Here is a 27,256-nt window from a genome sequence, read left to right as displayed (position 1 = left end):
AAACACCCCAGGATAACTAGAAGTGGATACAATAAGCAACTTACTTGAACATAAGCAAATCCAGATGGTCGAGTGGTAGCTAAACGGCAGTTAACCAGTAAGCAAATGTTGTATTAAACCGATACTTAACCGGTACTTAAACCAATAGCGTTTGAAATTGGCGCAAAGCAACAACAATTGAGCGAGAGTGGTAGAGAGGAGCAGAGGAGGTTTAATGGAAGTCGAGCGTAAGCTGCTGCGTCTTCTCCACGGCCACAGAACTCGAACCCGTTTACCCGAAATCCATGCCCATCTTCTCCGTCACTTCCTTCATGGTTCCAATCTCCTTCTTGCCCACTTTATCTCCATCTGCGGATCCCTCACGTACTCTGATTACGCCTCCCGCGTCTTCTCTCATATCCAAAACCCGAACATTCTCGTCTTCAACGCCATCATCAAATGCTACTCCCTCGTCGGTCCGCCTCTAGAATCTTTATCTTTCTTCTCTTCCATGAAAAGCCGCGGAATTTGGGCTGACGAGTATACTTACGCGCCTTTGCTCAAATCCTGTTCGTCACTTTCTGATTTGCGGTTTGGGAAATGCGTTCACGGTGAGGTTATTAGGACTGGGTTCCACCGGCTTGGGAAAGTAAGGATTGGGGTGGTGGAGCTGTATACCTCCGGTGGGAGAATGGGTGATGCCCAGAAAGTGTTCGACGAAATGCCTGAAAGAAACGTGGTCGTCTGGAATCTTATGGTTCGCGGGTTCTGTGATTCTGGAGACGTTCAAAGAGGTCTTAGTTTTTTCAAACAGATGAGCGAAAGAAGCATTGTGTCGTGGAATTCGATGATATCTAGCTTGTCTAAATGTGGTAGAGATCGTGAGGCTTTGGAGCTTTTCTGCGAAATGATTGACCAAGGTTTTGATCCAGACGAGGCAACTGTGGTTACAATGTTGCCAATCTCTGCATCTCTCGGAGTTTTGGATACCGGAAAATGGATTCATTCTACCGCAGAATCCAATGGTTTGATTAAAGATTTCATCACCGTGGGAAACGCTTTGGTAGATTTCTACTGCAAAAGCGGCGACTTAGAGGCAGCAACGGCTATATTTAGAAAAATGCAGCGGAGAAACGTTGTTTCATGGAACACAATGATATCGGGATCAGCCGTGAACGGAAAGGGAGAATCTGGGATAGACTTGTTTGATGCTATGATCGAGGAAGGGAAAGTAGCTCCAAATGAAGCGACATTTTTGGGGGTTTTGGCATGTTGCTCATACACAGGTCAGGTGGAGAGAGGAGAAGAATTGTTTGGTTTAATGATGGAAAGATTCAAACTTGAGCCGAGAACTGAGCATTACGGGGCGATGGTAGATTTAATGAGTAGGAGTGGGCGAATCAGAGAGGCATTTGAGTTTCTCAGAAATATGCCCGTCAACGCAAATGCGGCAATGTGGGGGTCGCTACTTAGTGCTTGTCGCAGCCACGGAGATGTAAAGCTAGCAGAACTTGCAGCAATGGAGTTAGTGAAGATTGAGCCAGGGAATTCTGGGAATTATGTGTTGTTATCTAATTTGTATGCAGAGGAAGGGAGATGGCAAGATGTGGAGAAGGTACGAACGTTGATGAAAAAGAATTGCCTTAGAAAGACTACTGGCCAAAGCACCATTTGCGATGTTTCCAGTCTGAGAAGTAGCTGGTTTTGTGAATAGAGGCCAGGCTTGTTGCTAAATATGGTAATCAAGATCATTTGTTAGCATATTTATATCTTTCTGGCACTGAAGATCGATGTTTGATTAATTTCTAATGAAATGATTAGAACAGAATCCATTTTGTTCGGGTTGATTCAACAAAGAAACACAACTACTTCAATAGTATAATGCACAACAAGTTTGGAGACGACTTACTACTATTAAAACTTAGAGAAAACTAGAATAGAGAGAGTTTATGTCTTTTCAAATAGAAAAATTGGATGTCTCATTCATAAACCGTGAAGCAATCACCAATGCTGTCTACTTGATATACTGAGATAGCCATTTAAACCCTTCACCATAACCCATTTTGCGAACGATGCTGCACATGAAGACCTCAAGGGGACGAACACCAGAGTTTTCAAGACTCACATTGCCTTTACCGGTAGTGAAATTGGTGAGACCCAAGTGATACCTGAGCTCATCTTCTGAGGATGCATAAGGAATATCAATCTTGTTGCCAAGAATAAGACAGGGAACATTTGCTAAGGCTTCATCTGATAAAAGAGCGTCTAGCTCTCTTTTCGACTCCACAAATCTCTCCCTGTCGTAAGCATCCACTAGGTAGACAACAGCATCAACCTTTACACACACACACAGAGAAAGGAGTTTCTTCTGTCAGCAAATCTTTTGATTTTGGTTCCAGTATAAGCAAATCAATATTATGAACTATTTCCACCATATCTATCAACAAAGAGATTATCAATTTTTTTTTCTTTTTGCAATTTGTACAAAACATAAAATCTAGTTAGGAGTATGATGAGAACCTTGGCATAGTAGTCTTTCCAAACCCGACGAGCAATCTGATGGCCACCCAAATCAAAGGCCTTGAACTTGATTTTGCCAATGCTAAGTTCCTCCGACGTGGGATGCTGTGTTGGCTGGTGCTGAACTAATCTCTGCAACACCAAATTCGAGATTAATACATATATATATATATATATATATATATATCAGTAGAAGAGAGAGCGTACAAGTAATAAAGCTGACCTCGTCTTTTAGCATGTGAAGTAAAGTAGTTTTTCCGGCATTGTCCAGGCCTAGAAACAAGATCTTCGCTTCTTTCTGCCACAAACCTAACGAGGCAAATATTCCATAGAACCAATCAAACAAAAACATGACGTCGTCTTCCTCAGATCTAATTAGAATCCACAAACGATAAACAATAAACACCACCAGAACAGAATCGGGAGATATGAAGAACCAAAAATCAAAGTTTCGTTTCGTTGATGGAGATATATAACTATGCCGTAACATTATTATATATATATATATATATATACCTAAAAAAAGGAAAGAAAAAAAATACGTGGGTGATAGGGAGCTAGTGAATTGATGTGGAATCTTGTGATTGGTAGTCATCATTGTCGTTGACGTCATTCGATCAATATGAACCGTCCGATCCGCGGTTGCGATGTTTTTGTTGGACTTTTAAAGATTTTTTGGGTTAACAGAACCAATAAGAAAGTGAAGGCTTGATACGACGTGGCAAAAACTTAATGGCCAGGAGAGTTTATTTCCTCCTCAAGTTATTTATGAGCCGACGAGGTTAAGGTAGCCACATTTAATTCAAACACATACGATTTAATTTTTTTTTTTTGGTCATCAGACATTATCAAAGTGTATATACAATATTTAATTATGAAGCAAAAATAAAATAACATGTAATTACTGTTTCAACGTGTAAATAATCAAAGAGGTTACAAAGACGAGAAATAATGTAGAACCGGTGAGACCACGGTGTTTCAAGCAGTCACCGCCGCTTCCTACAGAATGGCCACCATTGCTACTACCACTGCTGCGATGGCCGCCACTATTAGAAGATCTTCCACTCCCAGCGCCACCGCTACCTCCTCCATCTCTACTGCCGCCTTTACCGCTGTTTCCGCCTCGACCACTGCTTCCACCACCATGACCTCCTCCGCCGCTACCACCGCTGCTTCGAAGCTCCCGTCGCCAAAATGGGTTATCTATCTCACAACACGTTGTAGTTCCTGAGATGGAGTTAGGTTTCAGATGGACGGCTGTGATTGAAACAACGGCTTGGATATGCGCATGAATCGCAAGTAACAGTAGTAATACGTGAGCCATTGGTTTCATGAATTTGTGTATCTCCTCCAGACTAATCTTATGTGTTTGATCACTATCTAATTAACTAGAGGAAAAAATGCGGTTATGTGTAGTACTCATTATAGATCTCTATTTATAATTTATACGAATTTCATCTGGTCAACGTCTAAATTAATCTCATTTTCTTGAGAAAAAAGAAATGGATGCCACTACTATAGATCTGTTATAAATCATATGGATGGACTCCATAACCGGCCCAAGGCCTATTAAATTTTATCTCCTTTGATGTGTTTCTGTGTAAACTCATATATATACTCTCTTATGTGTTAATAAGATTACATAGTTTATAACAAGATCAATTTTAGCGAAATATTTACGTTTATTTTAGTAAGGTGTCGACGCCTCTCATTTATCAAATTTTTAAAAATTCCTAAGGAAAGGCCTCCAACTAACTTTTTCTAGGTATGAAAAGGCCCAACATTTTTGCCTGGCTAAAACTATCTTTATGTATTTTTGTTTGTTTCAAATTGTATACACATCATGTAGTGATCACGTACATTTTTTCTTTTTGTGATCACGTACAATTGTTTTAGACACGATCAATACAAACATAAACATTGAGTAAGTGTCAAAACTAACCTAATACGATCGCTATTTTTTGTTTCATTTCGTTTAATTTCTGAATGAGTCTAGTTAGTTACTTTCCATTGTTTTCGTTTAACTAAGTGTGTAAACTAACCTATTACAATGTCTATCTTTCTTTTCTCATTCCGTTCACGAACCGCAATAATCTACATCACATATCACTTTACAATAATCTACATCAGGTTGCCAACTGGTGCTAAAACTAATTAAATCCAAGTTTCCAAGAATTATACGATAGCAACATATAACTTCGTGAAAATACGTGTCTGTTTTTTCCAATATCTTATGTGTGTGTATATATATATACTAACAGCATTAAAATATTATATAACCACTTATTTTTGAATGAGTTGGTATCATGTTCAATAAATGTATCACGAAAAGAAAAATAGAATATTATTGAAAAAAAGTCTACAAGAAATTGAAACATCTTATTTTCAATGAATTGGATAATTAAAAGGGTCACTTTCAAAAGATGTGGTTACAATCATCATAGCAAAGCTTCTTTTTCGTTTATATTTCTAAATATATATCTTATTTCTTGTTGACCAAATTATATATATTGAAGAAAAACTAAAAATAAATTTTCATGCCGACCTTTATTCATCTGGTTATAAAACCATCTAGTCATGATATCATGTTTATATTGGCTTTTAAAACACCTCTATACGCAAGAAAAATTAGTTCTACAAACAAGGTAGTTGTCCAACCAAATGAGTTTCATCATAATAAGCCTGTATTTCTTCATAGAATTTAGGGATCCCCAGAATTTATTTTCCACTTTCTAATTTATTACAAGGGATCTGTATAATATTTATGTTGGTTATAATACCCTTAATTATAAAGGTAGGAAGTTAAGTCAAGCTATAGAATTGCACATTTTTATTGGTATATAAAGCTAACACATGCATATTTCTAATTAAACATAGATTTTAATAAGACAATGATATCAGTACAAATCATTCGGAAGCAATTTCCGTATAATTAGATCAATTGGGAATTTTAATAGCTACGAATTTTGTTAAAACATATATAGTACTAATTTAGTTATAACCATTATAGAACCTAGTGGATGGTTTGAAACTACATATATACGGGTTATAAACTCCATAACTATATATAAGTTCGTACATATTAAATGGATCAATTAAGAATAATTAACAAAAAAATTGAAAAATGATTAATTTTTAATATTGAAATTGTCCATCTATAGAAGAAACCCAGGAGACTCGGGGGCCTCTGGAGTCTGGAATCTGGATCATGCCTCGCTCTTCTTCTTCGTTTTCTTTTCTCTTGTTTTAATTGCAAAAAAAAAAAAAAAAAAAAAAGAGAGGGGTCAATTACATTTTTTTTCTTCTAAATATCAATTTCTTTCACTTTCTTTTCTCTTCCTTATAAAACAGAGCAATGTTCCACATATAAGTGAATATTCTTGTATCTACACAGCTTTGATTTTCTTTGTTCTATTTTGGAAAAATCTGTTTCAAGCTAAGAATTCAAAATTTAGGTTGTGAGATTCTAGCGGCGAGATTTGGGAGTTGAATTTGAAAATATCCAGGTATCTTGTTGATCAAGCTAAAAGCATTGAATCGTTTCTTGTCAATGGCGACCGAGCAACAAGATTCGCAACTCTGTTTAGCATCGATTCTGGAGGATTTTCTTAAACAACGAAATATTCGCGTTGGTGCGGATTCGAGCTCGAAAAAGGCCGATGAAACTTGTACGTTCGTCAATCCCTCTCTTCTTTCTTTTTCCGTTTCTCTTCTTTGGTCCATATTTTGAATAGGAAGTTTCTGAATATGGATTTTTGAGATTAGGGTTTGTAATTGACAATCGAATCAGGGAATATAAGGATGATCCATCGCATTCTTTGAATCCTCTTTTCATTTTTATTTTCTTGGATCATCATGATGCTTAATCATCAATTGTGAGAAAGCTTTATTGTCTACATGTTCTTCACTTCCGGCTTGTACATTTTATATTCACTTGATTAATTGAAATCAATTATGAGAAAACGAAATCACAATATGTGTAGTTGGAGGAAGGGATTTGCCAGTAGATCCTTCAGACTTGAGAAGGTATGAAGCAGCAAGGTGGGTAAGAAACACACTTGGTGTAGTTGGAGGAAGAGATTTGCCAGCTGATCCTTCAGAGGATGATTTCAGAATTGCATTAAGAAGTGGAATTTTGCTCTGCAATGTCCTCAACAGAGTTAAACCTGGTGCTGTACCAAAAGTAATGTCTCTCCCCTAATTACTTTATTACAGAATATTGTCAAGGATTAAATATTTAAGCTACATTTTTGAAACGTTAAGGCCTGCCTGTATAAAGTTGTGCAAGCATGATTAGTACCATTTTGTTTTAAAGAGTTTCAGGAATTAACTATTTTGTTGCCGATATCTTCGTGTGTAATTAGGATTGTCTGTTCTGAGTATTTCAGTCTTGATTCAGGTCGTTGAAGCTCCAAATGATCCTCTTGTTAACCAAGACGGTGCAGCTCTATCTGCGTTTCAGTACTTTGAGAATCTTCGAAATTTTCTTGTGGTTGTGGAGGAAATGGGTATTCCAACGTTTGAAGTCTCCGATTTTGAGAAGGTAATGGAACAAATTATATCTGACGATCTAGGCTTAATAGATGAAACGTATCACCGAGGATTGTGGTATTTAGTTTGAGAGATGATGCCTAGTAGTGGTATCGCAGAACATTAGGGTTGATGCTAGCATAGGTTAGGTTCGAATCAATTGTCATTATAGTTATTCAAGGGCTCAAGGCAGCTTGACCTACCTTGCCGGAGGGGCTACCTAGACAAAGCTACCTAGATTAGTATTTTAGCAATTAGAATAACTCGCTGTACCAATCTACATTTATATAATGTGGAAATGAATTAACATTCTGTTTTGTGTTTGATTTGTTCCCAGGGAGGTAAATCCGCAAGAATTGTGGAGTGTCTTTTGGCTCTCAAGTCATATCGTGAGTGGAAACAGAGCGGAGGAAGCGGTACATGGAGATACATTTTGAACTCGAAACCAACCACGTTTGGAATCGCAAAACAATACAAACGTAAAGACTCAGAAGCACATGTGGATGCGGTCACAAGTAGCCCTTTTAGCACTCAATCCAGTGAACAACCTTTGTTTGATCAATCTGATTCTAATACCAAACATGAAGTTAGTGAGCTATACCAATGCCTAATATAATCCCTATTTTTGATTAAACTTAAAAATCTCAACTTACATTTTTTTTATTTTTTTTAGGGAACTGCCAATTCAATAGATGCCATTGTCCGTGCGGTTTTTTGTGACATGAAGCAAGAAGAATTCCCGGAGTAAGCAACTAACAACCCTTCCTATTTATTATTCTCTCACTTCATCAGCTGGGAACTTACCAAACGATTGATCAATATTATTTTGAAATGCCGGTTTTAGAATAATACTCCGTGATGTTCTTGTTTGTTTCCAGATTGTGGAAGATATGCTGAAAAGTGTCATGGTAGAATATGAACGTAGATTAGCAACACAAAACGAATTGGTAAGTAACTTTAGTTATACGCCCTTAAGATCTATATGGACTTATGGGCTTGATCTCATGTCTCTTGGATTACCATCTTGAATATGCAATTCAATTATTTAGATCCATATGAGCGCGGGAAACAAAGATAAGCTTGGCTGTGACGATCTTGGCAGAACTATTTCAGGAAATGAAGAGACGCTAAGTGATGCTTCGGTAAGGCAACCTTGAAATTGGTGGTCTTGTTATCCATATAAGCATATTACTCTTCATGGATCTGTTTATCGATCAATGTATTATATGGCAAACTGGTTTACATATTATTTTTTCAGTATGGAGAAGAAAATTTGTCAAAGATTGTAAACAACAACATGGAAGCTTCAGAAAATAATAATGTTGATGAATCGAAAAGCCAAGATTGTGAGCTCTATGCGATTTCAAAAGAGAAGACCGAGAAGCAACAAATGATAATCGACAGACAACAAACTCATACTGAGGTATAATTCAGTTGAATGTAAATAGTTATATATGACATCATGTTTCTTTTAAGAATTTTTATTTGGTGATTATCAAGACAGAGTGTATATGTGTTGGCAGGAACTGAAACATGATTTAAAGGCTGTAAAAGCAGGTCTCAGTCTCATGCAGATGAAATACCAGCAAGAGTTTACAAGCCTAGGTGAGATTCTACCTTACAACAAAGTTTGGACCTTGCGGATAGAAAATCTCATGTACCTAGAGATGGTTATATTATTCGTTTTAATTTAGTTATGATTGCAATCATTGTCTGATCATTATTTTTCAAATAAAATATATCCATTGTATTTTTACAATTTCCAGCCAAGAAACTAATTGTAAGATTGTTCTTCTTGAGTTAGGCGAGCATTTGCATGGACTTGCTTATGCAGCTACAGGATACCAAAGGGTTCTTGAAGAAAACCGAAAACTTTACAATCAAGTCCAAGACCTCAAAGGTAAAATATAGTGTTGATAAAACAATCCATAATGCTACCATTACCAAGCTTGGATTTGCATTTTGTATTAATAATTTTAGTTTCTAAGATTTGCAATATCAAGTCTCACGAATTTATAACAGGTAGCATACGAGTTTATTGTCGAGTGAGGCCGTTCTTACCTGGACAAGAAAGTGTCTTAACTACTGTGGATCACTTGGAGGAGTCAACCATAACAATTGCAACCCCTTCAAAGTATGGAAAAGAAGGTCAAAAATCATTCACCTTCAACAAAGTGTTTGGCCCTTCAGCATCACAAGGTGATTTGTTTCCTGAAATTTTATCTTAGCCTGCTTTCAGTTTACAATGCATCTAAATTGTTCATGTGGATTCATCAAGACGTCAACTTGAAAATGCATCTAAATTTTGTATAGACATCATGATCAAGATGCATTTATATGCTCTTCACTTGAAAACTTTTGGCTTTTAGATTTATTTTATGTCAGCTCTCATTGAAATTTTTAACTTTCAATATGTAGAGGCGGTGTTTGCAGACACTCAACCTCTGATCCGGTCTGTTCTTGATGGTTATAATGTATGCATATTTGCATACGGCCAAACAGGATCCGGAAAAACTTTCACCATGGTACTTTTCTCGAAGACTTCAGCTTATTGTGGAATACTGACTTTTTGTATGCATATTTTCAAACGAAAACACTCTGAACTATCCTCATTTGTAATCAGATGGGACCTAATGAGCTCACGGATGAGAGCTTAGGAGTAAACTACAGAGCATTGAGTGATCTCTTTCATTTGTCAAGTGTGAGAAAAGAAACCTTTTCATATAACATTTCAGTTCAAATGCTTGAAATTTACAACGAGCAAGTCCGAGATCTCCTTGCCACTAACGGCCAAACCAGCAGATATCCTTTTTTAAGACTTGTGTCTCTTTAGTGATTCCTAATGCTTCTTGCATATGATCATTGTACCTACATTCCTTGACTTGTGAACACATTAGAGATTCGAAACAGTTCACAAGATGGAATCAACGTACCAGAGGCGACATTGGTTCCAGTCTCCACAACTTCAGACGTCATTTATTTGATGAATATTGGTCAAAAGAACCGTGCGGTCAGCGCCACAGCCATGAATGACCGCAGCAGCCGCTCTCACAGGTTTTCCTTTTTCATGTTTGTATAAGCATACTTTTAGTGTCATTGTGTGAAATGGAAAAGAATTTGGACTTGAAGAAATTTGATATATTGAAAATTAAAAGAGAAATGAGAAACATAGAGCATAAGAGAGAATATAATGGTCACTTATAAGAACAAGTACTCACTCTTCCTCAGTTCATGTTATAATAGTCACTTACATGTTTTATTCTTTATACTTGCAGCTGTCTCACTGTACATGTCCAAGGAAAAGATCTAACATCAGGAGTCACTCTAAGGGGTTCAATGCATTTGGTTGATCTTGCGGGAAGTGAAAGGATCGACAAGTCTGAGGTCACTGGTGATAGGTTAAAAGAGGCACAACACATCAACAAGTCTCTCTCTGCTCTAGGAGACGTGATTGCATCTCTCTCTCAGAAAAACAACCACATTCCTTATCGCAATAGTAAACTTACTCAACTGCTCCAAGACGCTTTAGGTAACCAGCAATACTCAAGTGCTAGACTAAAAGTTCAATCTGAATCTAGTCACGCATAACATTTATGCAACTCCAACTTCCAATTGTTAAAATGGTTTCCATTTGAAGTATAACATATAGTTCTACATTTCATTCCATTTAATTCTTTACTTACAAGTTAAATCATATGATTTTGTGTTAAAACACTGTATGTGTGTCTATGTAGGAGGACAAGCGAAAACGCTCATGTTTATTCACATTAGCCCTGAAGTAGAAGATTTGGGAGAAACACTCAGCACCTTGAAATTTGCAGAGAGGGTGGCCACTGTTGAACTCGGTGCTGCTCGTGTCAACAAAGACACTTCTGAGGTTAAAGAACTCAAAGAACAGGTCATTATCTCCCATACTTTTCTTCACATCATTTTACAATTTATTCTCTCAAAATACATTGTCAACATCAGTTACCTTTGTTATTTGCTTTCAGATTGCTAGTTTGAAACTTGCGCTAGCGAGAAAGGAGAGCGGATCAGATCAAACACTGCTCCCAAGACCCCTTACGCCTGACAAACTTCTCAGAAAAAAGTCACTCGGCGTTTCGTCTTCATTCTCTAAATCAGCAAACACAAGACAGTTCCAAACCAAACATAAGACATCATCACAGATTGATGATCTCAACAACATTGAGGTAAAGGGGACAAGAAAACTCATGCACCAATCACACAAAATAAACTTGAAGATACGTTTTGCAGTGATTACTTCATAATGTACAGTGAAATTACTTGCAGGGTCAAAGTGACTCTGCATCTAGCCTTGACTTACAAGGACTAGTGGGTTCACCATCATGGAAAAGCCCGTCGATGGATGAGAAAGAGGAGGAAATAGAATTTATACCAGCTGGAAGTGAATGGGTTGATAAACACGAGGACGAAATCACACGTAGTAGCAAACCTGAAAACAGATCACATACACAGCTTGAGAAGCGATCGTCTAGCTTGAAACGTGAGCCAACGCGAGGTGTAGACCATAACAAGTGCAGTAATAATAATGTAGATAAAGGATTAGAGGTAAGGAAGATTCCATACGAAGAAGAAGCAAATGAGTCAGATGAAACCGCAACAAGTGATTGCTCGGAGACTAACTTGATGTGGCAGTTGAATGTTCAAGTGAATATGCCTAGACCAGCTTCTAATGGTTCTTCAACTAAGCTAAAGAAGAATCAATCAAAAATCAATAGAGTTGCTGCTGAGACCAGGTGAGTTATTTTTTATATTTTTTATTTAAATGATTTGTTTTTTTTTTTTTGCTAATGGAATGTTGATGATCAGGAGTATGATACCTTCTTTAATTCCCACGCCTACGAGGAGACTATCGCTTGGGGCAATTAGCACACCAGGACAAACTTCCTCAAGGCATAACAACAGTACAGTAGTTGTGAAGAAGAGACAAAATCCCAAGTAATGATGAAAACATTTTGTGAGTTTTTGTACAATACCAAATATTTTTTGGCGGACCCATATTCATAGTATGAGGTCATATATATACAGACGCCGTATACGAAGAGTAGAATACGTGTGAGAGTGATAGATTGTACTATACTATAGGTTGATTATGTTTCGTTTGATTCGGGTGGCATTTACTAGAATGAATATTCAATTCTTTCTATGTGGCCAATATTGTATACTACTACTTCAGTACTTGTCGAAGCTAATGTATTTTCTTATTCACTGCTACTTTCATCACAAGAGAATTGCATTTTCTGTTTTACTTTCCATAATCTCGATTTATAGATACTTTTTAACAAATGACTAGATTTTAACCCGCGGTACACCGCGGGGCTATATTTTCTTAAAAAAATCAAAATGTAATTTGTTTGATAGATTATTTTGATTGTTAATTTTAGGATTTCACCCGTGGTATACGATCTTTTATAAATATCAACCCAAACCCGTCCCATCATATTACCCGTCCCGTGTAATTAAACATTATTTAGTTATTTTTCTTTTTAATAATACTTTTATTTAAAAGCTATATAATTCAAGTCAATTTAAAAATTTCTTTTAAATGGTTCCCATAAGATATATATACACATATATTAAATTTGTATAGATTTGAAATAATATTAATATTACAAATTTTTTATATAATTTAAATATTATAAATATTTTTAAAAATATGTAATATATATTTTTTGTTATTGAATAAGAGGATATTATGTGTAAGAAATGTAGAAAATAAGAGTTTAATATTTTTATTATGGAGTCGCAAAAAAAATCTTTTATTTCTATACATGTTATTCATTTATTAATAATAAAAGAAAACAAATCCTTTAAATTAGATATTAACTAAAATAAACGCACCATAATTACTTATTAAGTAACAACCAATAAATTTCACCAAAAAATAGGTAACAACCAATAAATTCTAAACGCAGTAATTAAAGAATGAGATATTAAAAAAAAAATATCAAATAAGATATAAGAATCTTAAAATAATTGAACATCTAAATAATTTAATTGTTAGTGTCGATTTTAATGCCTTCATTAATGTGGATTTTTTTTTTTACAGAGAAATATTTCCTAAAGATTATCACATTAATGATTCAGAAAATTAAGGAAGATATGAATTTATGATTCTCGAAATCGTATTGGTAATATCTTTAATTAATATTTTTCAAATTTAAATAATTAATGCCAATGGCATTCATCCGTAAATAAGGTCCAACTCCAGGATTTATTTGCTAAAAGTCATTCAAAAATGTATATATAGATTTGTCAAGGTAACAAATTTTGTAAGTTGATACTATATTTGTTAAGCTAGGTGATAAGAACCGAATTAATTTTTCAGTGGCAGTTTGACTAGATGGATGGTGATGTAAAACTGCTACAAGTAAATTAGTCAAACAAATATTGAATAATGTGTCCAATATGACAAGATTTTTATAAAAACAGCCAATTTTATTAATTATTACTACGTACGTATATGGTATTATTTTTACTATTAGTCAAAGTTAATCAACTTTTTTTTTTCTCCCTACCCTAAAATAACCTTATACATTTAAGGAATTTTTTTTCTTTTTATTACGATGGTTAATGCTTTAAAAAAAGATTTCACGAATCATTTCCAAAAAGAATACTATTTCTATAATTAAACTTAAAAATATACACTTACCTAAAGCGGGACTTTTTAGGGGTAATTCCGTAATTTCAAAAAGTTCATCATTTTTCCTAAATTAAAATTAGCTGTCTCTAACTCTAACCCCCGCGTCGCTTTTTCTTCCCAATCTGAGAAAATCCACAAAACTCACTCTGCAACCTTCGTTTCTCTTCTTCTTTCTAAAACCTCTCACGCGGTTTCAGACTTCCGTTCGATTACCGACGACGGCTCGGAAATTCTCTCCGGAGAAGCAGCGAGGTCCTTAGCATTATCTACGAGTCATCTTCTCTGCTAGATCTGTTGTGTATGCTACTCGCGATTTCATTTTGGTGAGTTTCATGGTTTCTGACCGGTGAAGATGCCTCAATTACTGTTATTTTACTGATTTTTCTGTTGCTTTTGCTCGATTCTACTTTCGATACATTTTCCTGCATCTCTAAAGATAGCCAAATGTTGGAGATTCTAGAATTCTGTAGATTAGGGTTTTCCTCTGCATTATCTCTAGATTTTCTTTTTGTACTAAGTTGTTACTCAATTTCATTGATTAGAATTGTATGCTAAATGATTGCACCAACTAAATAATTTTTTTCTGTGATGAACAAGATTTTGTTCCAGCCAATGCTGAAGGCTAGACTGAAATGAGCGTGTCAAAAGCATCCAGGACTACACATTCGCTTGTTCCTCTTGCTACCCTGATTGGTAGGGAGCTGAGGAGCGAGAAAGTAGAAAAGCCTTTTGTCAAGTATGGTCAAGCTGCTCTCGCTAAGAAAGGAGAGGACTACTTTTTGATCAAAACTGACTGTGAGAGGGTACCTGGTGATCCATCATCAGCTTTTTCAGTTTTCGGGGTAATTCACTCTGTTGAGCCATTCTTCCCTTTAAGGAACCCCTGTGTAGTGTAGAAGCATAGCGCTCTCTTAACTCAAAACTCCCATGAGCTTACCCTTTTTTGTTTTGTCTTCAGATATTTGATGGACACAATGGTAATTCAGCTGCCATATATACTAAGGAACATCTTCTCGACAACGTGGTGAGTGCAATTCCTCAAGGCGCTAGCAGGGAAGAGTGGCTTCAAGCTCTTCCTAGGGCTTTGGTTGCTGGCTTTGTCAAAACTGACATAGAATTTCAGCAGAAAGGTCTACGCTTATGCTCGTTTTTTAAAGGCCTTTGCTTTCATATTCTTTTTTTTTCAAGCATGTTCTAACCGTTAAGATCTGTTGTGCTTACAGGGGAAACTTCAGGAACAACCGTGACTTTTGTTATAATTGATGGTTGGACTATCACTGTTGCTTCTGTTGGTGACTCACGCTGCATATTAGACACCCAAGGTGGTGTGGTTTCTCTACTGACTGTTGATCACAGGTTAGAAGAGAATGTTGAAGAGAGAGAACGCATAACTGCCAGTGGAGGTGAGGTCGGAAGGCTCAATGTATTTGGTGGCAATGAGGTATGATCATGTCCAGTAAATTTAAGTTACTGCTTCATTTTCTTTTGGCTTTAGTGGGTTTGAAATTTGTGATAAGTCTTGGATTTTCAATGATATAATGTGCTTTCATTTTGACAATGCAATAGGTCGGGCCACTACGATGCTGGCCTGGTGGTTTGTGTCTTTCGAGGTCCATTGGTGATACGGATGTGGGAGAATTTATTGTCCCTATACCACACGTTAAGCAAGTGAAAGTAAGCTCCCTTGCCTTGGTGCATTTTTCATCACTTCTTATATTAGACACTGAACAAATAGGAATATTTTATTGGTACATTCAGCTTCCAGATGCTGGAGGGAGACTCATTATAGCTTCAGATGGTATATGGGATATACTGTCTTCTGATATGGCTGCCAAAGCTTGTCGTGGTTTATCTGCCGAGCTTGCTGCTAAACTTGTTGTTAAGGTTTGTGATCAACCCCGTTGAATTAATTGTGTCCTTCCTCCGGTCTAGATTCCTCTTATTCTCTGAATCATATGTTTTACCAGGAAGCATTGAGAACTAAAGGGTTGAAGGATGATACGACTTGTGTAGTTGTTGACATAGTTCCATCTGGTCATCTTTCCTTGGCTCCAGCACCCATGAAGAAGCAGAACGCATTCACCTCATTTCTTTCTAGGAAAAACCATACGGATTCCAACAACAAAAATGGCAACAAGCTTTCTGCTGTGGGAGTTGTAGAAGAATTGTTTGAAGAAGGTTCTGCTGTACTTGCAGATAGGTAAGAATCAATATTGCCAAACTCTTATCCAACCCATTACCCGTTAAGTAACTGAAACTTCAGATCCTGACTACCAGTCTTTGTTGACTCCTGTTTTGAAATGTAGATTGGGAAAGGATCCTCCCTCACATACGGAAACTGGGCTCTTAAAATGTGCTGTATGCCAAACAGATGAATTTCCGGGTGAAGATTTATCAAGCAATGGGGGTTCCATCATTTCCTCAGCATCTAAACGATGGGAAGGTCCCTTTCTGTGCACAATATGCAAGAAAAAGAAAGACGCCATGGAAGGAAAAAGACCAAGCAAAGGTTCAGTGACTACTTGAAGTCACTTGTGTGCAGGAAAAAGAAGTCAGAATATCCGGTAAGAAATTCGTATGTTTCTCGTTTTCTTATCTACCTTCTTCTGGTGTGCTCTCTTGGTTTTGTGTTCTTTTCCCAGGCTTTAATTGGAAAGTAGTGGTAATAGTAGAAGTGTATGCAAGTGTTTGTAGAGAGAGAGAGAGAGAGAGAGAGAATAGATCCAATTCTTATCCATTGTTTAAGATTTCCCTGGATTGCATTCTTGGCTTTATGCTGACCATTTACCTTCGTAGATGTGTTTTTATTTGGGAAATTGCTGATATTCTAACAAGAGTTTCTAAGTTGTAAGTAGAAATCATATTTTTGATTATTGTCAATCCTATTGCACCCATTCATTGAAGTTTATTTCGGTTTATATCTTTCCTCTGGTTATGCGAAATGAGCCAATGTGACCATGAACTCTTGGTTTTGTGATTACTACTGTTTGATTTGGTCTATGCTTTAAGATGCGGTCTTGAATCTAGAATCTTTTTTTTTTTTAATCTAGAATGTTTGTGGTTTTGTGATTGTATGGTTTACTTGGTTCGATATGGCCGGTTTACGTTTGTTCGGAAGTCACCGGTTACCCAGCAGAAAAAAATCAGAGTTTCTATTTATTTCGGTTTACAGAGAGAATATTTTCATGGACGCCATATGAGTCTACTACAGATTTGAAAAACCGTCGTACCAAAGATAGTTTCGAATAAAAATCTCAAACACTATTCCTCATTTCACAAAACAAACGAAAACTGTTGAATCACAAAAAAAAAAAAAAAAGAAACAGAAACACAGAATGGAGAAAACAGAGGAAAGCGTCGGAATCAGAGTTTACGCGACTCCGCCGCAAAAACCATCACCACCACTGTCTAGGTCGCCAAAACCTGTCCTACTCTCTTCACTGCTTACACTTCCGGCAGGAGCCGCCGCAGGAGGAGGAAAATGTGGAAAACGTCGCATGGTGGCGAAAGGAGTTCAAAAAACGGTTTCGAAGACATCAATGCTCGTTAGTTTCCTTCCGACAGGACTCTCTTGATGTTCGAAATGGTTCTTCCGTCAATCTACCGTGACGGAGACTGTAGCGGAATCAACACACTCATGATTCATCTTCTCTTGCTTCTTTGTGCAATGTCTTGTTTCTTCTTCCATTTCACCGACAGTTTCAAAGCCTCCGATGGGAAAATCTACTACGGTTTCGTGACTCCACGTGGACTCGCGGTGTTCATGAAACCGCCTTCGCCGGAGTTTGGAGGGGGAGATGTGATTGAGGAGGCGGAGATTCAGGTGACGGATGAGAGGTATAAGTTGAGGGTTAATGACTTTGTGCATGCAGTGATGAGTGTTTTGGTTTTTATGGCGATTGCGTTTTCGGATCGGAGAGTCACCGGGTGTTTGTTTCCAGGGAAAGAGAAAGAGATGGATCAAGTTATGGAGAGTTTTCCGTTAATGGTCGGAATTGTTTGCAGTGCTTTGTTTCTGTTGTTTTGTGATTTTTTTACTTCTTTTGTATTTGCCTTGTAATTTAGATTATCTGAATCTAATCCACTGTCTACTATACATCGTTTTCTAGCGTTTTACGAAAATAATTTCTTCGGTAAAGCCTAATATACACGTTTTCATTGTTTACATATATTTCATTATATTATGTCCTACAAAATAGTAGGTCGGTGAGCTTGTTTGTCGAGATGCACTCGAGTTTATGTCACTGAAATTATTATGATCTTATCTCCAATGATGCACTCGAGTTCATGTCACAAAAAATCATCAACCGAGTTTCAATAATTCTACTAGTGGAAAATGCGCTTCAAGCCTAAGGTTTCAGTCTCGTTGCCGGAGAAGAGAGACTAATTAACCTGGCAGCTTTGGTCTTTGGCACGTAGAAACTACGAGCCTAAGATAACCTCCTGACCATAGGCAAAAAAAAAGTAAGACTATACATTATCTAAACGAATATTTCAAATAATATCTGTCAGAACTTTTTCCGTAAGAAAGAAATATATTTTTCATTGGAAAAAACTTAAAGGTGAATATTTTCCATAATGATCTAAACCAAAAACCTCAAATACAGAACACAAACTATGTTTTCAGAGAACAAACTTTTATATCTTTTGTCTTTTTTTTATTGACCAAACCTTTTGTCTTCCAAGAAGGCAATGATATTAATTTTCAGGATTCGGCCCTTCGGTCCAAAATAGTAACTACTAGCTCATCGGTCACGTTTGTCGTCTCCAAAAAACAAAACATATATTTCATAAAACAGAAGAGAGAAAAAGAGAGAAGATCACTTCAATTGTGAAGAAGGATGATGTTACCAGAAGCATGCGTGGCGAATATCCTCTCTTTCACAACTCCGGCTGACACATTCTCGTCGGCGGCTGTCTCATCAGTTTTCCGAGTCGCCGGAGACTCTGACTTTGTCTGGGAGAAGTTTTTACCGACCGATTACTGCCACGTCATCTCTAGATCGAGTGGTCCTCACCGGAGTTTCTCTTCCAAAAAGGAGCTTTATCGATATCTCTGTGAATCAATTCTCATCGATAATGGCAGAAAGGTTTGTGATCTTTATCGATGTCTCTGTGAATCAATTCTTGGTTTCTTGTATAAAAACAAGAAATATTATATTCATTTCAGATTTTCAAGATCGAGAAGCTTTCAGGGAAAATATCGTATATTTTGTCAGCAAGAGATCTTTCTATAACTTGGAGCGACCAGCGACATTACTGGTCTTGGAGCCCTCGATCAGATTCAAGGTCATTATTAATTTAAAATCATATCATTGGTGTAACAGTGTAAGCAGTAATTTATTTTAACATTTCGATTATAGGTTTTCGGAAGGAGTCGAACTTATTATGACGGATTGGTTAGAAATCATCGGAAAAATCCAAACCGGAGTTTTATCGCCGAACACAAACTATGGAGCTTATTTGATTATGAAAGTGACGTCACGTGCCTATGGACTAGACCTAGTTCCGGCAGAGACTTCGATAAAAGTGGGGAATTGTGAAAAGAAAATAAGGTCAACTTATCTAAGTTGCTTGGATAACAAGAAACAACAAATGGAACGGATGTTTTACAGACAGCGAGAACAGAGAATGGCGATGGACAAGGTTGTTGGAAGTAATCGGAGGGAGCCAGAGTTGAGAGACGATGGGTGGATGGAGATAGAGCTCGGAGAGTTTAAGACAGGATCACGAGAAGGTGACGACGACGACAAGGAAGTTGTTATGAGTCTGAGCGAAGTTAAAGGTTATCAATTGAAGGGTGGGATTGCGATTGATGGGATTGAAGTAAGGCCTAAACTAAACCCCGCAAAAGTGAGGGACTAACTTAAAGAGGAGTGCCAAATTTTGTGTTTGTTTACCTTATGAGAATGTGTTGTAAGATGAGAAAATTATTTTGGTGGGTTGGTAATAACTAATAAGAACCGTAATTGAGTAATACATTATATTATGCATGTAGAGTAGACCAAGACTTGTCATCTGACAAAGAAAAAAGAGACTACGAATTGTCAAATCTTTGGTTCGCATGGCCGATTATTGTAACCTATAGTTTCTTGACATTTATTTGATAAGAGAATTAGAAAATTGATTAATATCCGTTAGGTATCATTTTGTTCAAACATCTCTGTCAATTGTATTTAAAATGACAGCGACAAAGTAATATCCATAATAAGTAGTGCATCACCAATTCACCATAAGTTGTACAAATACGAATAATTCTGTTTTAATGACATTTTGCAAAAATAGTAGACAAAGGGAGTTTTCCACGCTTTACCAAAGTGAAAGTTAATATTGAATGGGACAATAGAGAAAAGGACATGTCTTAATGTCGTCATTACATTTAGCACAACATGAGGATGAGGACATTCTTAGCTCATATCGAATTTCTAGTGTCACCTAATCTCATGTTAGGTGGCGCATAAAATTTGGTTAATGCAGCGTTGTTATATCGTGCAAGCACGTGTATGTAGTACTATTATATCTTTAACACCTAATATGTACATCGATATTAGGCATATTATTCCTAATGGTTTATACTTCATAGGCTTGTAGCAATTTGTTTAGGAAGTTCAATTAGGATAACCTAAATATATTTCTGAGCGAAATAATCAAAAAAAATTGAACAGATTATTAATCTTATTTGTTTAATGTTGTTTTTCATATTTGGAAAATTCAAAGCTTCAACGTAACGGAAGTAAACAGAACCAAACGTTAAAAGATTGAAAATAGAAAATCAATTAAACATATAAGTGGTCCAAGAGAAAAAATTTGAAAAAGATAACAATTAAGCACATACTTACGTAGGACTTGCTAAGTGATCGTATAAAGCAAAAAGGCGTAAAGCCATGCATGATTATACGGAATTAGAAACTGTAACCTTAGCTAAGGTTGATGTTCCCTCATAATATAAGTATCAAATGTTTGAAAACAAATCAAATCAAAGCTAAGGTTGATCCCGACAAAAACTCCATAAGTTTAGAGAGAACATAAAAGGAGATCATATTATCTCTCTCCGACACTGATTCACATTGACATTTGACATCATCCTCAATCTAGCCGCTCCATCTGCAACAAAAAATTTAGAAACTTTTGATTTGTGCTCTTCCAAAAATCGATTGAATATCATCGATGAGACTGCTTGGCAATAATACCAATAGAAAAGCCAGAGACAAGTATTGGTACCTTCCAGAGACCGTCGTTGAGGTAATGCATGTTGTCCACTCCAATTCCTTTGTTGATGCTCTTTCTGGGAACATACACACAAAAAAAAAAAAAAAAAAAAAAAACGAATTAGGAGTTTTAACTCAACATAGACTGATAAACCCAGTCAGAAAATGACTACTATCAAACAGAGACCAAATCCAGATTGTGATATGGCACTGAGAAAGGAAAAGTTTAGCAACGTGAAGGTAAATTCATGAGAAAACAGGCGAAAGACAGCCAAAACTTACATGTCCTTTGCTGACATTTTGGTGAAGCCTATTGCTAAGGCATGTTGCTTTCCTTCTGCATATATGGCCTAAACAAATACAGATTCATAGTTTACGATCAGCATAAACAAACAAAAATGCATCACAGGGTAAAGAGTGTTTTTGTTCATACCACTGGCCTTTCAACGTCGACTTCTTCATCCAGAACGCCTCCCGGGGATGTAAGACCAGGACACATTATGTTTGCACCAGAGAGAACAAACTTTATGGCACCTCTATCAACTTGAAACCTCTTCATTATATTTGGGTCTGCAAAACTCCAAACATTCAACTGCCAAAACTTGACATTCACCGCTAACGGATAAAAATCTAAGTTTCTTTCTATGTTTCATTCAAATATGTAAAAATTAGCCGAAAGTGGTGTTTTCAAGATTACATTATATTCTTCCGGTAACAGCCAATGGCAAAACCTTCTCAATATGATAAGGGTCAGCTAGCCCGAAAAACATAAAACAAAATATACTAAACTAAAATCCTGGCTAACCAATCATACATGGACCTTTAATATAGTTCACTAGCATGAGAAAAGCCAAAGGAACAACAACTTGCAGAAACCAAAACCCAGGAAATTCCAAATAACTCAGAGAAAAGTGTCGGGCATACTATTCAGATGTATGCAGTATTTGAACCAGGTAAGTTCTACTGCAGACCAAGGTGAAACTAACAAGTGTGAAGGAAGAGTGATTGTATGAATAAACACCCAGATATGTTATACTTTGATAACAAGACCATATAGCATGGCTGTTGTCAAGGAAAAGTGATGTTACATTGATGAAGAAGACGCAAAGTTGGCATGTATGGCCCGTCACGGATACAGAAGAAGAGGGGGACATTGTTGACAACAACTAGGGTCAGATGGTTTGGGCTGTACGAGAGATATAGTCAGAAATACTGTAAGAAATAGATAGTGGTAAAAAATAATTCAGAAAACAAAACAATGATATATGAGTTTGTTATTTTACAGACCACTTCACTACGATAAGAGGAATCTTTTTGGGAAGTAGATCCTCCATCACTGATTCAAGTCCCGGGTACTGCAACATTTACATAAACGCCTTAACATCTTACAAACTACACGAAATCATAAAAGTTTAAGAAGGGAAAAAAGACAAATGAAACAACAGGCATACCTCATCTTGAATACTCTGGCGGATCCTACGTTGAACAGATGCCTTCACTTGGTTTTGTGATGAAATCTCCTCCAAACAAAACCTATGTAATAAATAGTGAACATAAATAACACCTTCATACATATATTGGTATAGCAAATAGATCTAAAGGCCTGTCCAAGTAGAAGACTATTATAAGAAAATAAAAGACCACTTAAACTTTGTAGTAGGTAAAGAATAGACTTTATACAAGAGTCAATAGGAATGTGTAAGCATGTTTCAGAAGATATTTGATTTTGAGAAGTCAAAACCTTCTACTTTGAAGAAAAGATAAGAACCAACATGCACATACCGAGACTAATCAAAGCAATCGAATTGGACAACAAGGTACCACCAACAATGTGGTCGTCAACAAGTAGAGAAGCTTGGGAGCTCTCAAAAGTTATAATAGTAAGTGAACACTAAATAAAGAGACCTATCACATTCTTTATTAACTAGTACAAACAATGCTGAGATGTTGAAAACACAAATTCTAAGATTCTACAATCCTAGTTAAGAGGTGGATGATAAAAGTATGAAAACAGTTGATATAAATATATATATATATATATATATAAAAAGAGTAGAAAGAATCTAGAAAGAGAGAAAGATGCTTACTTCTTGAACATGTTGGAAGTTTTATTGAAAATGATCACCAACTTCTAACTATGGTGTCTTCCCTGCAAGCGAACATTGGAAGTTGATTGATAACAGAGATTTTCAGAAAATAACACAACAAACCAAAAATGGGACAAATTCAATAGGAAAAATACTGAAATTCCAAGACTATAAAAACCAAACGGAACAGAGGAGGAACTCACGGACTGAGCGAGACCGGGTACGGTGTGACGGAAGATTCCTGGCAGAGAATGGGCTGGACGGAGGAGATACTAGTCGGCGATTGAGATTTGAGAGGTGGTAGTAGTGGAACCGAGAGAATGTTTCTCTCCAAAAATCCCCAAGTGTTTCCCGATCTAGCGTCTCTCTTTTGTACCAAAAACGACAGTGTTTAAGAAAACCTAGGACAGTGAATGACCCGATGGTCCGAATCCGATTCGAAATTGGTTAGAATTGTAATAACTAACATAATTCGCGGTTTGAATAAAAGAAGAAAAAACACATTCGATCCATTTACAGGCCCAGTAAAACATATGGGCCAGTCTTGATCAATTGGGCTATTTATCACCAGTTAACGGCAACCAATTCCGTTTTATAAAAGGAAACTCGTTTCCAAAGAAAACGAACGGTGGTTGTCTTCTTTCCAGAACAATCTAACGCTTTCTCGAACATCTTCTTCTCTTCTGCGAATGTGAGTTTTCAAAATTTATTTTTCCAGTCATCAATTTCTTCTACTCGAACTTATTTCCTGGGTAAATTTTGTTCTTGCTCTGAGGTATCAGATGAGTAGCCGATGGAATCGTACGATCTACGTTGGGAATTTGCCTGGAGATATTCGCATGCGTGAGGTTGAAGATCTCTTCTACAAGGTTTCAAAATTCCTCTTTTCTTTTAATAAAAATTGAATTCATTAGAACTACTTGTGTACTCGCAGCAATAATATCTTGTTTGGATTCACAAATTTGCAATTCTATCTTGCTGAAATTTGCTCTGAGGTTGATCGGCGCTTATGTATCTTTGTTTCAGTATGGACCAATTGTGGACATTGATTTGAAGATTCCACCGAGACCTCCTGGTTATGCCTTTGTCGAGGTATATGTTATTTATCATTCTTGATTAAGTATATATTTGTTTTTCTTTTTTCTTTTCTTATTGTAATATTACTGTCTAAGAGTTTGTTATTGATGCAGTTTGAAGATCCTCGTGATGCAGACGATGCAATTTATGGACGTGATGGTTATGATTTTGATGGGTGTCGTCTACGGGTTAGTAAACGCATTCATGTTTTACCAGCTTGTTTTGTTTTTATCTAATTTCTTGTGAAGATGTTATCGTTGTGTTATGTTTTTAGGTTGAGATTGCACATGGTGGCCGTAGAGGTTCATCATCAGTTGATAGGTACAGCAGCAGCTATACTGGGAGCCGTGCACCTTCTAGGCGCTCTGCCTATCGCGGTTCGTAGTCTTCTCGATTGTGTTATTTTCCGTTGTATAAAATTTTATATTTGAAAACTCATTTTTACTCCCTAAACATGTAGTGCTTGTGACCGGATTACCTCCTTCTGCTTCGTGGCAGGACCTTAAGGTAATAGTCTATTGGAGACTGTATAGTCGTTTTTTCTGGATGTTGATTCTCTATATCATGTTTTGAATTTATCTTTTCTTCTGAACTGATATTTTTTGCTACGTATGGGTGAATAGGATCACATGCGAAAAGCTGGAGATGTCTGCTTCTCTGAAGTTTTCCGTGACCGTGGTCGTGAGTTGACTTCCGATAGTTTGGATAAGCTTATGATAGATTTTTTTAGTAACTTAGTGTTTGTGAAAGAGACTAGATCTGATTCATGATTGATGTGCTTACGTTGTTTTTAGGCATTTGAACTGCAAAACTCACATCTAACATTTCTTTGTAGGCATGTCTGGGGTTGTGGATTATAGCAACTATGATGATATGAAGTACGCGGTAAGTTGTATATCTTTGCAATGTAAAAGTTCCGGTCGTATGCCTTAAGTCTGCTTTTGTTTCATAGTATACCGAGCTGAATTTTATCTTCCTGGAGGCCAATGTTGGATCTTTGATGTTCCCTTCAATTTTTTAATTTAACAGATAAGGAAACTTGATGACACTGAGTTTCGAAATGCTTTCTCTAGAGCCTATATACGGGTATGTTGTATTGCTCTCTAATTCTATGATTTTGTTAAGCATCAGATGGATATGCACGCAGTCATCTCTGACTTTACTGTTCAGGTGAGAGAATATGAGTCGAGGAGTGTGAGTCGCAGCCCAAATGATTCTAGAAGTTATAGAAGCAGGAGTCGGAGCCGTGGTCGAAGCTGTAGCTATAGTAGCAGGAGCAGGAGGTCTTTTTTTTTTTTCTTTTATAAAACTAATACATAGATGGGACTCTACTGCTCAAACTTATTTATGAAAGTTTAACTGACTTTAAAATGCAATGCAGTGTGTCACCTGCTAGATCTGTTTCCCCACGTTCACGGTCCCTTAGTCGTTCTCGTTCGCCATACAGCTCTGTCTCAAGGTATGGGTGTTAGATCTTTATAATTATTACATATGTTGTTCCTCTTTCATGGATTACTAGCTCTTGCATATTGGAATCCTCACTGACTTAATTACTTACAAGTAAGCACCTTTTGTTGGTTCCGCACTCAGTTGAATTTGTTTGACTCTTTTTACCCGCCTAGTGGACTAGTCGATTGCCACTTGAACTGTCTTCCTATGTTAAGGTTTTCTATGTCATACAAGCTCCAGTATAGGTGAAAGTTACCTCCTCGTTTGGGATCTCCAGAGTTCCTTTTCATTTCAAGTTCTTGACAGAGATGCTCCCGTCTTTTGTCCCTTTACTTTCTGTTTGTGTTGTTCTCTTCTGGATGTTTTCCTTCAGATAAAGAAGCTTTCCTTCTCAACTTTGTCCAGCGACGGTGAACTTATTACTAATCAATCTACAATATCCGACTTATAATTTAAAGAACACTTCGCTAGATGTTTTCATACTTTGATGATTTATTTCTATCGGGAGGGGAAAGATGGATTTCTGAGGCCTGTCCTTGATCATTTACAGTGATTACAATTGTATTGCCTTGTTTGTTTTCTAGATCTGGCTCACTGCTGCGAGCTGGGGATTGGATCTTAGGGACTTGATGGGTCATCTAGATGGATTCTTGGACTGGATTTACAAAGCTGGATTAGCATGAACTTGAACTTCTGTTTTTCGGTTTGGTCTGGTCTGGTCTGGTACTTCGCGCGTATCAGCTGTAGGATCTGATCGAAAAGTTTTGGAATATGATTCCTCAATATATTATCTTTTTGACAATACTGGATTATGTGTTGAGTTCTTTTCTAGGCCAGCATTTAAGCTCCCGAGACGGATGGGAGATGGGCAGTAAATTGCTTTGTTATGCCACACTTACATGGTTTTTTCTTTTGTCTTGCTGCAGGTCCAGATCAAGATCAAGATCAAGATCAAATTCTCCTGTTTCACCTGTAAGTCTAAAAGGTTAACCTTCTTTAATTCACAATCCCTAGAGTATACTTAAATAGGTGCTCACATTGTTTGTTCTTCAATCAACACCAACTTAACCAAACCATGAGAAAGACTAGAGAACTTTGAGGAGTCTGTAGAGTGACTAGGTCTGACCCACCTTCTGTGTGCACTTAAAATATCATCTCTCCCAATGTCTCAGCAATATAATCTACCTTTGTTTCATCATTTCTTCTTCACTTAACGGTATTACAAATTTTGTTTTACAGGTGAGATCTGATTGAAAATGAAAACTGATGACTGGCTGTACCCGAATCGTCTCATGCTTCTCAGGGTCTACTGCTAATAGAATCTGATACGGATTTGGGATTATCCTGCTGGTTTTCTTGTATGGGACGACCAATATGTCTTTCTAGTTTTAGTTTTTGAACATGGAATTGGTCTGTTATTGTGTCATTAAGAAAGCCAGAAACTTTATCTTGGCTGCATATTAAAGTTCATCAGACGACGTGGTGCGTGTGTTGTGAGGTTTTTCCATACAAATATTTTACATTACAACTACTGGAAGTGTGGTGTCTTTTATGATCCTCTTAAACTAAATTTGCAGTGCCAAAACTTGCTTTTGTGTTTGGTTACTAAAACGGTAAAAGTAAAACCCCTGCCTGAACAACACACTAGCACAAAAGTTTTGAATAAACAACAAGGCCCAAAATAATTGCAATTAGTCAAACCCACGAGTCTATTGAAACTAGGCCTGGGTCTCTCAAAA

At 36.9% G+C, this 27,256-nt stretch overlaps 9 protein-coding genes across 12 annotated transcripts; 6 read left to right on the top strand and 3 right to left on the bottom strand.

Moving 5' to 3' along the window:
• The first annotated feature begins 80 nt into the window (after positions 1-80).
• Positions 81-1,807, top strand: LOC110224832 (pentatricopeptide repeat-containing protein At1g09190). The gene has a single exon (XM_021012232.1). It carries the CDS (start codon positions 215-217, stop codon positions 1,691-1,693), a length of 1,479 nt encoding a protein of 492 aa, XP_020867891.1. The 5' UTR covers positions 81-214; the 3' UTR covers positions 1,694-1,807.
• Positions 1,794-2,987, bottom strand: LOC9325800 (GTP-binding protein SAR1B). Its single transcript, XM_021012236.1, has 3 exons — positions 2,723-2,987; positions 2,500-2,631; positions 1,794-2,314 (listed from the first exon to the last, which is right to left on the bottom strand). Exons 1-3 carry the CDS (start codon positions 2,849-2,851, stop codon positions 1,994-1,996), a joined length of 582 nt encoding a protein of 193 aa, XP_020867895.1. The 5' UTR covers positions 2,852-2,987; the 3' UTR covers positions 1,794-1,993.
• A 333-nt stretch (positions 2,988-3,320) lies between these two features.
• On the bottom strand, positions 3,321-4,017 carry LOC9328551 (glycine, alanine and asparagine-rich protein). Its single transcript, XM_002889689.2, has one exon. The coding sequence runs from the start codon at positions 3,830-3,832 to the stop codon at positions 3,401-3,403; it is 432 nt and encodes a 143-aa protein (XP_002889735.2). The 5' UTR covers positions 3,833-4,017; the 3' UTR covers positions 3,321-3,400.
• Positions 4,018-5,768: 1,751 nt separating this feature from the next.
• On the top strand, positions 5,769-12,245 carry LOC9328550 (kinesin-like protein KIN-14H). The gene is given in 18 exon segments (XM_021010625.1): positions 5,769-6,167; positions 6,483-6,682; positions 6,899-7,042; positions 7,367-7,615; positions 7,703-7,777; positions 7,908-7,976; positions 8,079-8,171; positions 8,288-8,452; positions 8,553-8,634; positions 8,834-8,929; positions 9,052-9,228; positions 9,448-9,554; positions 9,653-10,083; positions 10,305-10,558; positions 10,764-10,927; positions 11,022-11,222; positions 11,323-11,789; positions 11,863-12,245. Coding segments are annotated over 18 exon segments (3,225 nt in total). The 5' UTR covers positions 5,769-6,049; the 3' UTR covers positions 11,996-12,245.
• A 1,505-nt stretch (positions 12,246-13,750) lies between these two features.
• LOC9328549 (probable protein phosphatase 2C 5) lies at positions 13,751-16,599 on the top strand. Its single transcript, XM_021012226.1, has 8 exons — positions 13,751-14,019; positions 14,294-14,538; positions 14,655-14,826; positions 14,920-15,137; positions 15,263-15,370; positions 15,455-15,580; positions 15,664-15,896; positions 16,003-16,599. Exons 2-8 carry the CDS (start codon positions 14,329-14,331, stop codon positions 16,220-16,222), a joined length of 1,287 nt encoding a protein of 428 aa, XP_020867885.1. The 5' UTR covers positions 13,751-14,019; positions 14,294-14,328; the 3' UTR covers positions 16,223-16,599.
• Positions 16,600-16,678: 79 nt separating this feature from the next.
• LOC9328548 lies at positions 16,679-17,825 on the top strand. Its single transcript, XM_021012228.1, is given in 2 exon segments — positions 16,679-17,260; positions 17,263-17,825. Coding segments are annotated over 2 exon segments (723 nt in total). The 5' UTR covers positions 16,679-17,031; the 3' UTR covers positions 17,757-17,825.
• A 351-nt stretch (positions 17,826-18,176) lies between these two features.
• Positions 18,177-19,748, top strand: LOC9325799 (F-box protein PP2-B15). The gene is made up of 3 exons (XM_021012227.1): positions 18,177-18,786; positions 18,867-18,985; positions 19,060-19,748. Exons 1-3 carry the CDS (start codon positions 18,538-18,540, stop codon positions 19,559-19,561), a joined length of 870 nt encoding a protein of 289 aa, XP_020867886.1. The 5' UTR covers positions 18,177-18,537; the 3' UTR covers positions 19,562-19,748.
• A 783-nt stretch (positions 19,749-20,531) lies between these two features.
• Positions 20,532-23,398, bottom strand: LOC9328547 (malignant T-cell-amplified sequence 1 homolog). Of its 2 annotated transcripts, none has more exons than XM_021012229.1 (9): positions 23,209-23,398; positions 22,992-23,053; positions 22,356-22,437; positions 22,192-22,259; positions 21,993-22,090; positions 21,338-21,474; positions 21,187-21,254; positions 20,918-20,981; positions 20,532-20,800 (listed from the first exon to the last, which is right to left on the bottom strand). In XM_021012229.1, the coding sequence occupies exons 2-9, from the start codon at positions 23,000-23,002 to the stop codon at positions 20,783-20,785; spliced, it is 546 nt and encodes a 181-aa protein (XP_020867888.1). In that variant the 5' UTR covers positions 23,003-23,053; positions 23,209-23,398; the 3' UTR covers positions 20,532-20,782. The 2 variants fall into 2 exon arrangements, with proteins under 2 accessions (XP_020867888.1, XP_002889734.1); XM_002889688.2 differs by having other exon boundaries at positions 23,195-23,397.
• A 182-nt stretch (positions 23,399-23,580) lies between these two features.
• Positions 23,581-27,067, top strand: LOC9328546 (serine/arginine-rich splicing factor SR30). Of its 3 annotated transcripts, none has more exons than XR_002329182.1 (13): positions 23,581-23,682; positions 23,774-23,860; positions 24,018-24,083; positions 24,182-24,256; positions 24,343-24,445; positions 24,529-24,575; positions 24,692-24,749; positions 24,904-24,953; positions 25,098-25,154; positions 25,239-25,351; positions 25,450-25,527; positions 26,102-26,489; positions 26,757-27,067. XR_002329182.1 is itself a non-coding variant. In XM_021011268.1 (13 exons), the coding sequence occupies exons 2-13, from the start codon at positions 23,774-23,776 to the stop codon at positions 26,769-26,771; spliced, it is 795 nt and encodes a 264-aa protein (XP_020866927.1). In that variant the 5' UTR covers positions 23,581-23,682; the 3' UTR covers positions 26,772-27,067. The 3 variants fall into 3 exon arrangements, 2 of the variants coding, with proteins under 2 accessions (XP_020866927.1, XP_020866926.1); XM_021011268.1 differs by having other exon boundaries at positions 26,444-26,489; XM_021011267.1 differs by having other exon boundaries at positions 26,444-26,502.
• Positions 27,068-27,256: the final 189 nt, after the last annotated feature.

Source organism: Arabidopsis lyrata (assembly GCF_000004255.2).
Source record: "Arabidopsis lyrata subsp. lyrata unplaced genomic scaffold ARALYscaffold_1, whole genome shotgun sequence".
Lineage (NCBI taxonomy): Eukaryota > Viridiplantae > Streptophyta > Magnoliopsida > Brassicales > Brassicaceae > Arabidopsis > Arabidopsis lyrata.
This window is presented reverse-complemented; position numbering and strand designations above follow the sequence as displayed.